Source organism: Macrotis lagotis, chromosome 1 (genome assembly GCF_037893015.1).
Source record: "Macrotis lagotis isolate mMagLag1 chromosome 1, bilby.v1.9.chrom.fasta, whole genome shotgun sequence".
Lineage (NCBI taxonomy): Eukaryota > Metazoa > Chordata > Mammalia > Peramelemorphia > Peramelidae > Macrotis > Macrotis lagotis.
In genome coordinates, this window is record NC_133658.1 from 609,074,069 (window position 1) to 609,089,292 (window position 15,224).

Below are 15,224 nucleotides of genomic sequence, written 5' to 3' on the forward strand. Positions count from 1 at the left end.
GCCATGGTAATTCTTATATTATTCACCTCATGTAGTTGTGAGGTTTAAAATTTCATTTATAAGTGAAGCATCATGTGAAAGCTAGCTATAACTATTAGGTACCAAATGATGCAAGTTAACTCAGAGACTCTCCTACACAAATAAGAAATCAGAAGAATTTCTGATAATTTCCCCCTGTTTAGGGGTTACATATTTCTTACTGCTCTTGTTTCATGATTGATCCTCAGTGTACTCTTTTCATACCTTAAAAAAACCTCCACAAATTACAGGAACTGATGCTGATCAAAGAGAACAGAACCAAGAGAACATTGTACATGTTTACGATAACACTGTGAGTTGACCAACTTTGATAGATGCAACACCTCTCAGCAGTTCAGAGAGCTAGGACAACCCTGGAAGACTTGTTATTGACAATGCTATCCACCTCCAGATGAAGAAAAACAAAACATAACAAACTAACAAAAAACTTACAGAATCTTTTTTATGTTCACTTTTTAAAAATTTCTCTGATATTTTTCCTTCTAAACTCATGGTTTTCTTTTGTTTCCCCTTAATCCTAATTCCTCATACATAAAATGACTAATCTGCAAACACAAACACAAATGTAATGTACAATGGTCATCAGACTGTTTGCTGCTGAAGTGGGGGGATTGGAAGGTAGGGTAGAAGGAAATTATGTAACTTATGAATATGCATATGCATGTAGATAAATGTTGAAAAGCTTTCATAGCATGTAATTGGAAAAATAAAATATCAATTTAAAAAAACCACTTCACAATGACTGAGAAGTGATATCTCAAAGATCTGACTTGGACATCAGAAATGACAGGACTAGATCCTCTATTGTATGACCAAAAGAAGGACCTCATGTGGTCTTCTTATTTTCTTCATCTGTGAAATGGAAAGAATGTTTTGATTCCTTAGTTCCTGTGACAGAGTAATGAAAATGGAAGCATTGGATGTGGTCAGTAATTTCTGTTCTGCTCTGCACTCTGAGATCTAATTTGAGGTACTGAGATTAATCCAATTACTAGTCATTCAGTAGGAGTTGCCTTTTATGGCTTGTTTACAAGGGGCTTACACAATTTATTAATAGCCTTGATGTTTACATCTCCCCATTGGCTGATCTACTGGCTGAACTCTTAACAACAAGGGGGGAAAAATCCTTCTAAGGAAAACCATAGAGGGAACTAAAGGCACACAAAGTTGTTCTAGGGAATAATCAGTCAGAACCAGCCCAGATTCCCCTTCATGCAATTATGTTTGGAGGCAGAAAAACAACACAAAAAAAACTAAAATATCATTTCTAGGTGAAAATGTGAGCAAGTCACTTAAAACTCTTTGGGCTTCTGTTTCACTTACTTATAAATCACCTAATCCAACCTCCATATATTATAGATGAGAACAATGAAGTGAGAGATGAGAAGTGACTGGCCCAAGGTTCCTTTGCTATTTTAGGGGTAGAGTGGCTATTAAATAATTCTTAAAGGCATTTCCATCTATAATATCCAATAACTCAGTGGGTTCACAGATGTCAACTCTGAATCAGCACAAAATATTCATGATAAAGGAAATCTGATAACTCCAAACTCTCCTAAGGCTCATTCTCCAGTTGATGGACATGGTGCAACAATGTTGGGAAGGTAACCACTTTAACTAATCAAGTACTCAACAACTGAAGTTCTTTAGACCTATAGCCATGGTCTACCTTAGATCAATAACTCTTTTCCTGGATGGTTTGGATATTACCCTACCTGGAATTAGGAGGTTGAACTGGATGATTTCCAGGGGTACTGTCCAACTTTAGTATTCTGTGACTTGAATCCAATAAGACCCTCATGTGGCTCTTTTAATCAGCAAATGGGGTTCCCAGTGCTAAACTGAACTATTCATTAACATCTGTAGAAGGGTCCCTAAAGACTACCCTCTCTGAGTTGAACTGGGCAAATGGGGTCAAACTTAGCCAAACATCATAAACACTGGAACTAGTTTCCTAGCACAGAGAATTCTCTGCATCTTTTGTTTTTTTTTCTTGAAAATGGGCATAAGCAGGCTCCACCTTCATATGGATACCCTGGGTAACCAACCAAGTTTCTCTCAAAACCATCTAAAAATTTTAGTTTACAAAAACAGATGAGGTTTTATTTTTTAAAATCAATAAAATAGGATCTTAACACTTGAATCAACAATGATAATCAAGCTTTAGTTCTTTTTTTTGGCATAATCAATAAAGGAAGACATCCTTCCCACCTTCCCCACATCCAGGATATTGTCCTGTCAGTACTTACCATCCACTGGGTTGAGGTAGTCATGGAGGTGGGGGGCACCTGTAGCTCCTCCGCCTTGCATCAAGAGGTCCCCATAAGGGCCTGGGTGGCTCGCCATAAGTGTCATCTGATGGTAATAATCAGAAGGGTTTGTCCCTGGAGGAGGAAGGCCAAAGAGGCCTCTCTCTTTAAGGTGCTCGTGGGCCACTAAGGGAAGGGAGAAGGCAGGGGAGAAAAAGAATTAATCAAAATCTTACACCAATCTTATTTTTTCCTCTTTAATAAGGAAAAAAAATGTCCACAGGGACATAGTAGTCTCTATTCAATTCCCTTCTCTTCATCTTCTGCCTCCCCTTGAACTTCCCCAGCAGCTTCCTCCACTTCAAGCATCCAATTCAGTGCTCTGCTGACGTTCCATAAGGGGTGTGTTTCTGTCAATAAGAGACCAGGCCTAGGCCTCCACATTCCTCCATTTCCTCAAATTCATAAACAGTTTCTCATTTGCTCCCTGTTCTCCCCACCCTCAACAAACTGGGACTCCTGTAGAAACTGGGAGCTACAGGGCTGTCAGCATCAACATCCCAGCTGATCTGGTTTTTAAAGAAAAAGAAAAGGAAAAAGAAGGCGCCGTGGAAGCCAGACATTTGTAGCCTGGTCAACGATAGCTATGTCTGAAAATTCAAGTAGAGACCCAATGCCGAGTGCTCGTTAAGTTCCTTGGCTAGATAAAACCTGCCGCCTGCCAAAACTCATTATGGCCTCTTTCTCCACAGCTGAAGTTTTTCAATCCTGCTTTCCCTAGATCTTACAGTCCCTGGCTGACTAGGGATTAGAAGAAAAGGGCAAAGCCCCACTTATCAAGGCAGAATGATGGAATTCATGTAAAAAATATGGAACCAATAAGCAAGGGCTCAACTTACCATTCTAACCTTTTCTTCTTCTACTCTCCTAACTAAGCCTCTAAGTCAACCAAGCTTTTCTCCTTACTATCCCCAGTGCACGTCTTACCCTAGATTTAACATCTTCCTCCTCCTCTTCCTCATTATTGACATCATCATCAAAAAACTTACATTCTTTTAAAAATCTTTTTCATTTATTTTATATTATTACAATAATCTTGTACTGAGAGTATTCATAAACCCCCCCTCCTCAAAAGGATGATAAACCTCAAGAATAGTAAGAGAAAGGGGGGGGAAGTGTACTTCATTCTGTGTTCAGATTCCAATGGCTCTGTCTGGGATGAGTTGCTTTCCTCATCATAGTCACCAGAGAAGTTGCTTCAATATTTTTCCCATAGTTCCTATCACTAACTGTACTTCCCTCCACCCTATTCCTCCCCACTCTCATCTATTCCATTTTCTCTCTCCTTTCATCAGGTCCCTATCCAGAAGTGTGTTGTATCCAAGTACCCTCTCCCTTGATCTTTCCTCTCTTCTATCACCTACTACCCCTTCCCTCCCCCATCCCCCCTTATCCCATGCCTTTCCTCTCATTTTTTTTCCTAGGGTAAAATAGATTTCCTCACCCTATTAAGTGTGTATGTTATTTCCTCTCTGAGCCATTTCAAATGAGAATGAAGGCTCATTCATCTCCCCCTACACCTTCCCCCATTCCACTCCACTGTAAAAGCTTTTTCTTGACTCTTATGTGAAATATCTTAGCTCCTTCTTCCTCTTCTTTCCTCTTCCTCCAAGTATTTTCCTTTATCACCTTTTATCACCATTGACTCCAGTTTTTACTATATTATATCATTATATTCAGCTCCTTCCTGTGCCTTGTCAATACATGCTCCTTCTAACTGTGCTTATGAATGAGAAAGTTCATATGCGTTATCAGTATCTTCTTCCCATGCAGTAATTCAAACAGTTCAACATTATTAAGTTCCTTATAGTTAGTCCTTCTCATCCATTCTCTCTATGGTTCCCCTGAGTCCTGTACTTGGAGATCAAACTTTCTGTTCAGTTCTGGTTGTTTCAATAGGAAAGTTTGAAAGTCTCCTGTTTCATTCAAAGTCTATCTTTTCCCCTGAAAGAGGATGTTCAATTTTTCTGGGTAGTTTGATTCTCAGTTGTAAACCAAGATCTTTTGCCTTCCAGAATATCATATTCCAAGCCCCATTAGCCATCAATGTAGATACTGCCAGATCCTGTGTAATCCTGACTATAGAGCCATGGTACCTGAATTGCTTGTTTATGGCAGCTTTTAGTATTTTCTCTTTGACTTGGGAGTTCTGGAGTTTGGCTATAACATCCATGGAAGTTTTTCTTTTGGGATCTCTTTCAGGAGGTGTTCAGTGAATTCTCTCAATTTCTATTTTACCCTCTACTTCTAGGATCTCAGGGAAATTTTGCAGTATTATTTCTTGAAAAATGAAGTCTAGACTTATTTCCTGGTCATGACTTCTAGGTAGCCCAATAATTTTCAAATTATCTCTCCTGGATCTGTTTTCAACGTCAGTTGTTTTTCTAATGAGATAATTAACATTTTCTTCTAATTTTTAGTTTTTTGGGTACAGTTTTATTTCTTCCTGAGTTCTTGCAAAGTCATCAGCTTCCTTTAATTCCTTTTTGTATTTGAAGAAGTTATTTTTTTCAGAGAACTTTTTATCTCCTTTTCCAGCTGGCCAAGTTTGCTTTTTAAGGCATCTTTCTCCTCATTTGCCTTTTTTTTGTTGCTTTTTCCATTTGGCCTAAACTGGCCTACCTTCTTTCTTCAGTATTTTTTATATTTCTTTTACCAAGATGCTCATTTGGCTTTCATGATTTATCTGCATCGCTCTCATTTTTCCTCCCATTTTTTCCTCTACCTCCCTTGATTGCTTTTCAATTGCCCATTTACAATTTCTCTTGGAGGTTTTGGATACAGAAGCTTTGATTTTGTCATCATCTGAGTATGTATTTTGATCCTCCATGGGACTAATTTTCTATGGTCAGGTTCTTTTTTTTTTTTTTGTTGTTTGCTCATTTCCAAAGCCTATGACTGATTTATCACATTTCCAAGGCTTTGGGGAGGGGGTGGTTGGGGACAACCCACGGGGTCCTTAATTCCTCCAAGGTCTTATGAGAGGCTCTGACTGCTCTCTTGCTTGTGTTCAGGCCCTCCCCTCTGCCCTGGAGCTGTGATGATGGTCTCTGCTCAACTATGGTAGAATGGAAACCCAAACTGCAACCTGGATTTGGGTGTGGGCAAACAGATGAATTCTGCCCCAGGGAGAGCAGAGCAACCTCTGTAGTGTCCCCTGACCCCCTTATCATCTATGGACTGAGAACTCTGGAGGTGCTGGGTGGATCTGCCAACTCCCACTGCAGGTTCTCACTGCAGGCTGCTCTGAGGCTGGATCTCCACTCTGCACTCACTCTAGTGCAGCAGAGTTCTCTCACCACCCCTTCCAACTGTTCTCGATGATTAAAATGTCCCCTCTACCATGGACTCAGGTTCCTGGCCTGGCTGTGCTGCACTGTGGCTTTCTCCAACCCCTAGTCCAGTGGATCAGACCTGTCCCGGAGGACTTCTAAGTTATCTTGGACTGGGAAATTGTATCACTCAGTCTTTCTGTGGGTTCTGTCCCTCTAGATTTTGGCTAGAGTCATAATTTGATGGCTTTCAGAGTTTTAGGGGGGCATGAGTTTCCTGGAATTCCTGCCTTCATGCTGCCATCTTGGCTCCACCCCTCCAAAAAAAAGTTTATATTCTAATTAAGGAGAACAGCATACAAATGACTGTAAAAGCAATGAAGGCTTCCTGTAGAAGGTAGGATTTGAGTTGCCATGAAAAAATTTGGAGAACCAGGAGATGTAAGTAAAAAAGAAAGAGAATTCCATCACTGGGAGACAGACAGTGGGAATGCTTGAAGTCATATGATCATCTAAGGAAAAGCAAGGGAGCCAGTGTCAGAAGTTGTAAGATATAAGAGGATTTAACATAATATTAGAAGGTAAATGCAAAGACATTGAGGTGGGGTGAAATTAAGAGCTGTGTAGGGATGGGGGACTAGGAAAGATCTAGTGTAGAAAGGGGAAGTTGAGCTAAATATTAAAGGAAGATATGGACTCTATGAGATGGAGGTGAGAAGGGAACAACATTCCACAGAAATTAGAGATGGCATGTTGTATGTAGGAAACAGATGTAGGTCACTTTAACCTACAAAGAAGGGAAGTAGTGTGTAATAGACCTAGAAAGGTAGGATAGACTTAGATTTTGAGACTTTAAATATCAAACAGAGGAGTTTATGTTTCCTCCTAGAGACAAAAGGAAGCTACTACAGCTTCTTAAGTAGGAGAGTGATATGATCAGATATGTGCTTTAAGAATATCAATTTGGCACCTGTGTAAAAGATAGATTGGAAAGGGAAGGTGGAACTAAGAAAACCAAATAGGAGGTTATCATAAGAGTCTGGATGAGGGACAAGGAAAGCATTAAGAGAGTGGAATAAAAAGAAAGGGATGTTTTAGGGACAGAATTGAAAGATTTGACTCATGACTGCATATAAGCAATGAATATCTAGCTTGGTCTAGATAGTGATAAAGAAAGGGAGAGGAACTTGTGCTTTTAATGATTCAGGGTATTCTCAGATTAGCACACTTCTTCCATAACTAATAATCTAGCTAGTCTAGAAAGTATCTAAAAGAGAATAAAGAAGGGGACCCAGGGGAGAGCCTTGGGATACAACATCTCACAGAAAATATATGGATGAATGTCTGTTAAAGGAGATAGAGGAGGAGGTAGGTAGGTAGGAGGAGACCAGGAGAGAGCAATGTTATCAAATCCCAGGGAAAAGAGAATATACAGGAAAAGGGGCTTGTTAACAATGTCAAATGCTGTAGAGGTCAGAAAAATAAAGACTGAGGATGGGGAAAAGCCATAAGGTTTAAGAATAAAGAGATCAGTAGTGAGAGTAGATTAGTTAAATGGTGAGAAGAAAAAGAGAACAAGAAGGCTGAGGTAACAATTATAGAAAATTTTTCTAGGAGTCTGGCAGGGAAAGAAATGGCAGACTATTGGAATAGACAATAATATGTCCTAGAAAATACACTAGATTTTAGAGCCAGAGGACCTTGGATGAAATCCAAATGAATCAATTAATCAACCAATAAGAATTTGTTAAATGCCTACTACATGCTAATCCTTATGCTACTTATGTGACCTTGGGCAAACCAATTAATATCTCAAGACTTCAATTTCTATAGCTGTAAAACAAAGTTGTAAAACTGGAGAATCTCTAAGACTCTTTCAATCTACAAATCCATTTTATTTAAAATACCCTTTCTTCATGACCAAAAGAAAAGATGGTCTAGGTCCCTACTATGTCCAAACTGACTATGAATTGTGACTTAGGAAACAAATTGTTCATTATTGTTTAGAAGGAAAAAGAAAGTGCTTCAGTTACTAATATTCTGTTACAGGTAATCAGTATGATTCTATGTTTGTAGCAACCATCCCAAATCCCCCACAATTTAGCCCACTACTCACCCTCAGCTGGGCTGAGGCCTCGTGCTGCTGAAATCATAGAGAGGGTAGGACTGCTATGCATGGAGCGGAGGTAGTGTTCCATGTGAGGGTTCATGTATGGATGAGGGGGGTTGAAGGGTGACTCTCCAGGACCTGCAGGGTGTGGTGAAAGCCGGATGAGGGAGATATCAGAAATAACAGGGCTGCCACTCAGAGTAGGAGGCCTGTGGGAAGAGAAAAGGAAATGTAAGAAAGCACCAAATCAATGTACTGTGGGAAGGGGGTTGAAGAAGAAAGGTAGGGACTCCTCACTGTGAGAAGACACACCCTCACCAGGGAGAACTGAATGTCCCAAAACTTGTAAGTGAAAGGTCAATTATTTTCAGTGCAAAGGGATCATAGGATCATAGATTTAGAACTGAAAGGGACCTTCAAAATCACTGAAGACTTACATAAACGGATGCAAAATGAAATGAGCAGAACCAGATGAACATTGTACATAGTAACAGCAATATTATACAAGGATCAACTGTAAATGACAGCTAATCTCAGCATAGGAAGCTAGGTGGTAAACTGGCCTCATAAGTCACTTAATTTTGCCTCAGTTTCCTCATTTGTAAAATGAACTGGAGAAAGCAATAGCAAATCACTACAGTATCCTTGCCAAGAAAATTGCAAATGGGGTCATGGAGACATGATTGAAACAACTCAACAACAACAATTCTCAGTTATACAATAATCCAAGGCAATCCAAAAGATTTATGATGAAAAATGCAATCCATATCTAGAGAAAAAACTGATGGAGTCTGAATGCATATTGAATCACACTTTTTTTTACTTTATTATTCCTGAGGTTCTTGGTCCACATTGTCTTTTGCAACATGGCTAATATGGAAATGCTTTGCAGGATTGCACATGTACATCACCTTCTCAAGAAAGCAAGGAAGAAAGGGAGAGAATTTGGAACACAAAATTTTTAAAGAATGTCTTTAAAATCTGTTTACATATATAAAAATTAAATGTAATAGTAAAAAAAAATCATTGCTATCAACCACCTCATTTTATAAATGAAGTAACTGAGGCCCAGAGACATTACATAACTCACAAGGGTCACATAATTAGTAAGTATAGGAAACAAAATCCCAATCTTGATCTTCCTTACTTCAAATCCAGCACCCTGTCCTTGGTTCAGTTTTCTTCTTGATTTTAAATATGAAAAGTGAGCAAACATAGTAGCCACTAACACAATTGTAAAAGAATTTTGCTAAAGGGTTCCAATAAATAATAATTATGCTTTCCTTCAACTTTGTGCACTATTATAGACCAGAACCAGTGAGTTGCTTTTCCATTCAAGAGGATAAGCTTCCACATTTACTTGCTATTTCCACTTTGAAGCAACCAGCAGGATAAGACGTTCTAGTCTCTCCCCATTAAGATTTTGAAGTCTCAGCCATGGAATCTTTTGTATCAAGTGCTAATAACTCTGACTCCCCTTAGTGCTTTGAAGTGTTAGTTTTCATAAAAACTTCTCAAAAAGCTAGATATTCTCCATAAGATGGAGAAGTTTCAAGCTTAATGTGCTAGATGTCCTTGTCTACTGAAGTTCAATCTGAAACTATAATGTGAAGATAATGGGAAAATTTCTTTTTGATTTTTAAAATTTCAGCATACATATATATATTTTCAGGAATACTTCTCCTGTGAGGAAGGTAACCCTAAGTAGTCTACATAACTAAATTAATAATGAGGCTGATTCTAATCATAATGGCAGTTAGCATTTATCCTCATAAAGCCAAGGCATTATTATGTTCTATTTTATAAATGAGAATTTGAAGCAAATAAAAGTTTAATGACTTGTCCTGGATCCCACAATCAAGTAAATGCGGTCATATTTGAACTCAGGTCTTTCTGACTAGGTACTATCTTGCTGCCTCTAATTCATAGCCTATTACACACACACACACACACACACACACACACACACACACACACACACACACACACACAGAGTCACAGACAATAAGAACATTAGTAAAAAGAGTAATGATTTCAAGTCAGAAGAGACTTGAGTTTGAATTCCTGCGTTTGACATTACTAGCAGTGAACTCTTTTAAGTCTCAAGGATGATAACAGATGGAATATCTGTTCTCAGGACTATTAGGAAGAAATTGCTCAAACTTCAAGGTGATCTATGTAAATATGAGTTATCACTATGACTTTATAGACCTTATGTGTCATAACAATTCATCAGAAGTTTTCTCCTTAAATTATAGCATCATATATAGGCTGAATAGTTTAGGTATGAAACCTACTATGGTGAGGGGGAAGGAAAGAGAGCCTGATAACTGGTTTATCATAACCTTAAGTAGTTATCATCTAAATTCAATACTGAACTAGGCTTGTCATTCACTGAAAAATCAATGCCCCAGGGGAAATGTTGATGTTTGTCTTTCATTATTGAAGAAGACCATGACATTAAGGAGGTGATACTGTGACAAGCACATAATTTGAATTTGAGTGAAGGGTGCTGGTCACAAGTTTCACTTTGCTCCAGAGCCATCTAGGATCATGGCCAGATATGAATTAGGATGACTGGAGATGATCCTGGATATAAGTTAATCAGGTTTAAGTCACTTGCCCAAGATCACATAGCTGGTAAGTGGCAAGTGTCTGAGGCCAGATTCAAAGTCCTGTCCTTCTGACTCTAAGTCTGGTTCTCCATTCACTGTGCCACCTACTGCCCCCTGCCCTGGTAAAATATGCAGGTGTGACGTCCCTTGATTTATATAAAATTCTTATCCCTGAATGCTATAATATATGAATGTTCTCAGAGGTTAGACTATACAGATGAGTTCTTTCACAGTATATATAAAGATGTTGCCCTTGCAAGTAAGTATAATGAGGCATGACAGGAAGGAGTTGATACACCCAAAATCTTGTTTGTAACTTATCAAGCTGTCTGATATTTAACCATTGGACATTCATTCCTTTGGATTACTCCCCTACACCTTTTCTCATTACCCCCTGAAAGTGGAGTCAACATTTTCTTTATGCCACTTCCAAACGTATTCTACCCTATCACTAAACAATTCTCCTTTATCACCCTCTCCTGATTCTTATCCATGTTGTTTGCAAACCTCCTCAACACTCTCCCAATTCTTTCCTTGATTTCTTTTTGCATTGGATTTAATATTTTATGTGACAATCTTGATCCTACAATTACCCTCAGATTTGTCAATATCCACCTAGATCGGGGAGGAGAAGCTATTTTCTGCCAAAGGCCATTTAGATATTATAACATCATTCCTCATTCATGGGCTATACAAAATTATTAACTTAAAAATTAGCCTGCTCTATTTGGTCAAACATTTAATTGATTAATCACTAAAAACTCCTAAATTTATTGAATTTTAAGTCCTGCCTATGGTGGTCCTGACAGTGCTAGATCAAATGATTTTGCCTTACACATGGGTCTTATACAGTCCATGGACCAGGCATTCCTGGCCCCAACTTAGATGATGCTTTTAATATCATATCACCTTATTGTCTTGAATTCTATACCTCCACTCAGCTTTTAGCTGCTGACCAGGAAGGTCCCACCCTAGATCTTAAAACTTTTAAAACTTTTCTTCCTCTAAAATCCCAAATTCCAAATTCCCTCCTCCCCAGAGTTTTAGTTCATATTTCCAACTACCTGATTAATATTTCTAGCTAGCTAGAAATTCATAAACTAATAAAATGCAGTACATCTGAAACTAAATTCATCATCCTAACCACTAAACTCAACCCTTCTATTCATATTTCTCCTTGGTTAATTGTACCACTATGCTCCCCATTTCCCAGCTTATAACCTTGGAGTGTTGTTTAACTGGGTTTCTGATGAAGAAAAGGAAAGTGATAACAAGGGAAATGGGAACTGCTAAAGACAATACTATATCTATCTATCTTTCTTTACTGACAGTGGCACATGCTTTCTATAATTTGCTGCAAGGGATGATATTGACCCCAATCAGCAAAGACATTTATTTAGAGAAGATTAGAAGGGGCATAATGGTGACTTTCAAACTTGTGAAAATCTTTCATGGATGGAAAAGTAATCTGTGGGGCTTCCAAAGGCCGAACTACAATGAAATGAAGTTAGATCAATGAACTGAGATTGTTTACAGCTCAATATAACAAGGGATAAAGATAAGTCCAGGATTTGGACATATGGAACAGGGAATTCCTGAGTAAGAAAATTCTCTCTACTAATGTATATTGGCACCTTAGCTTTAATTTAGTGTCTTAGGAAGTTACCTAAAGCAGAAGTATCATACAAAGGAGCATCTAAGTGTAGCCAGAATCAGATAAAAATGTAATTTCTATCTGATTTTAATGTGTTAATGTATTAATAAAAATATATGAACATAAGTGGTTTTCTAAGTCTATATGTGACCTGCAGGGATCCTTAAGTATAGTTTAGTCTCCTTTCCCCCCCTTTTTAAATTTGAGTTTGATACCACTGATCTAGATCATTGAGAGCCTAAGAGATTTGCCTAGAGCCACACAAGCAGTGTCAGAAGTGGGACCTGAACTCAGGTCTTGTTGGCTTAAAGGTCTCTACATACCACACTCCCTCTCTTAATATAACAGATTAGGATCTATTGGGATAAAAACTCTCTCCAATAAAAATTGTTGGGGAAAATTGGAAGTTAGTATGGCAGAAACCTGGAAACCTCACACACTATACCAAGATAAGATCAAAATGGAAACAGGATTTAGACATAAAAAAATATTATAAGCAAACTAGAAGATCAAGGAGTAGTTTACCTGTCAGTTCTATGGAAAGGGAAGCAGTTTATGACTAAGGAAGAGATGGAGAACATCATTAAAAACAAATTAGATGATTTTGATTACATTAAAATAAAAAGCTTTTGCACAGACAAAACCACTGTAACCAAGATGAAAAGAAATGTAGTAAATTGGGAAACAGTTTTTGGGACTAGTATTTCTGACAAAGGACTCATTTCTAAAATATACAGAGAACTGAGTCAAATTCTTTTTAAAAAGGCAAGTCATTCCCAATTGACAAATGGTCAAAGGATATACAAAGGCAATTTACAGATGAGGAAATCAAAGCAATCCATAGTCATATGAAAAATTGCTCTAAATCATTAATTATCAGAGAAATTAAAATTTAAACATCTTTGAGGTACCACCTCACACCTCTCAGACTGGCCAACATGACCAGAATGGAAAATGCTAAATGTTGGAAGGTATGTGAGAAATCTGGGACACTAATACATTATTGGTGGAGCTGTGAACTCATCCAACCTTTCTGGAGAGCAATTTGAAATTATGCACAAAAGGCATAAAAAATGAGCATACCCTTTGACCCAGCAATACCACTACTGGGTCTATACCCTGAAGAGATTATGAAAAAGTGTAAAAACATCACCTGTACAAAAATATTCATAGCATCTCTGTTTGTGGTGGCAAAGAATTGGAAATTGAATGAATGTCCATCAACTGGGGAATGGCTTAATAAATTGTGGTATATGTATATGATGGAACACTATTGTTCTATTAGAAACCAGGAGGGATGGGAATTCAGGGAAGCCTGAAAGGATTTTCATGAACTGATGCTGAGCAAGATGAGTAGAACCAGAAGAACATTGTACACCCTAACAGCAACATGGGAGTGATGATCAACCTTAATGGAGTTGCTCATACCAGCAGGGCAACAATCAGGCACAAATCTGGGATATTTGCAACAGAGAATGCCATCTGTATCCTGAGAAAGAATTGTGGAGTTTGAACAAAGACCAAAGACTATTACCTTTAATTTAAAAAAAAAAGTTATCTTATTATATAATTCTGTTATATCTCATACTTTATCTTTCTTCCCTAAGGATATGATTTCTCTCTAATCACATTCAAATTAGATTAATGCAAGCCATGGAAACAATGTAAGGATTAACAAATTGCCTTCTGGGGGGGGTGGGAGGAGGTAAGCAAGATTAGGGGGGAAAATTGTAAAATTCAAAATAAATAAAATCTTTCCAAAAAAAAAATATGAGACTGTGCTGCCTCATGAGATAAGAGCAATTTCCCATCACTAGAAGTATTCAAGAAAGATTAAGTGGTCAACTACCAGAAGTGTTTGTTGTAAAGGAGATTGTTGAAGGAGATCAGAGTTTGAAGTAGATAACCTTCAATGAGTACTTCCTCCAGTAATGGGGGAGGGTTTATACTGATCAATTCTCAATCCCCCAGCTTCCCTTGTGACTGTGGCTCTGTGAGAGTTGGCTGAGATCTGGGGTGCAATCTGTGGCTATGGAACAGAGCAGAACTAAGTGGCCCACACAAGAATCAAACCTATGAATCTTGGCTTCCTTAGCCCAGGGCTCTAACCAATAGCTCTCAACAACCACAGAAGAGTTTTCGAATGACAAGCTGATGATTACATGGTGATTTAAAGCCACCTAACCTCAGTCTGTGTTACTCTAAAGCTCTGGAATTTCATAGATGACTCAGGTCCTTCCCAGATGACCCATTTTTAAATGGGGTGGCCTGGAGTGGAGGGAGTTCATGGCACCACCCTGGCTGGACTTGGGATCCCAGGGATGGGGCCTGCCACTGACAGCAGAACTAGAGACCAGACTTCCTGAGGCTGTTTGCCTCTGGGCATCTGACAAGGCTGTAGGAAAAGCCATCAATTCATGAGGCTAAAGGGCAAGGCAGGGAGGAGGGTAGAAAGAGGAGCCAGAGTCTAGATTATAGCTTGGTTGGGGATTTTATTTCTGCATCAACACAACTCCATGTGGAAAAAATGAAGTTGGCCCTCTTCTCTTCCTCTTGCTGTCTCTCCAATGTAGTCATTAAGAAAACAGTTAGCTAATTTTTCTTCTAATGAAGACTTTGTAGAAATGCTTTTCTTTCATGGAACTCCTTAGTCTCAATACTGCTTGGCCTAAGAAGTCTGTTGTCAGATCTGGCCTTGTGCCCAGGATCGCAAAATCACAGAATCTCAGAAGTGAGGTCATCTGGTCCAACCCCCGACCCAAAACATAGATGTGTCATAATCCAGGGAAGGTGGGGCTGGGAAACCAGAAAACTTTCAGAGTCCCATTTCAGCCATTTCCTTGCTTTAGGACCCTGAGCAAGCCATTTAAATTCTTTAACACTCAGTTTCCTTTTCTGCAAAATAGAGATAAAGACAGCACCTATCTTGTTATAAGGATCAAATGACATCAAGTCCCTTTCAAAGCTCTTTTTTTGCAGCATCCCCCGTAAGTAATTGGAACAGCTAGGTGGCAGGTGGGCCCAGAGTCAGGAAGAACCATCTCGTTTTACAGATGAGGAAACTGAGGCAAACAGGGTTAGGAGGCTTACCCAGAATCATGCAGCTAGCCAAATTTAAGCTCAGACCTGGTTACCCTGCACTATGGAGCCCCCTAGCTACCTTTATTATGGGCTAAGCACTGTGCTGGACACTGGGAATACAAATATAATCAAAAAGTCAAACCT

At 38.7% G+C, this 15,224-nt stretch overlaps 1 protein-coding gene across 1 annotated transcript in view; it reads right to left on the reverse strand.

Moving 5' to 3' along the window:
- LOC141507381 (zinc finger protein GLI2-like) overlaps positions 1-15,224 on the reverse strand; it is a 399,920-nt gene that overhangs the window by 69,968 nt on the left and 314,728 nt on the right. Inside the window, 2 exon segments of the mRNA XM_074214973.1 lie at positions 2,289-2,474; positions 7,737-7,939. Coding sequence (XP_074071074.1) covers positions 2,289-2,474; positions 7,737-7,939 — 389 coding nt within the window.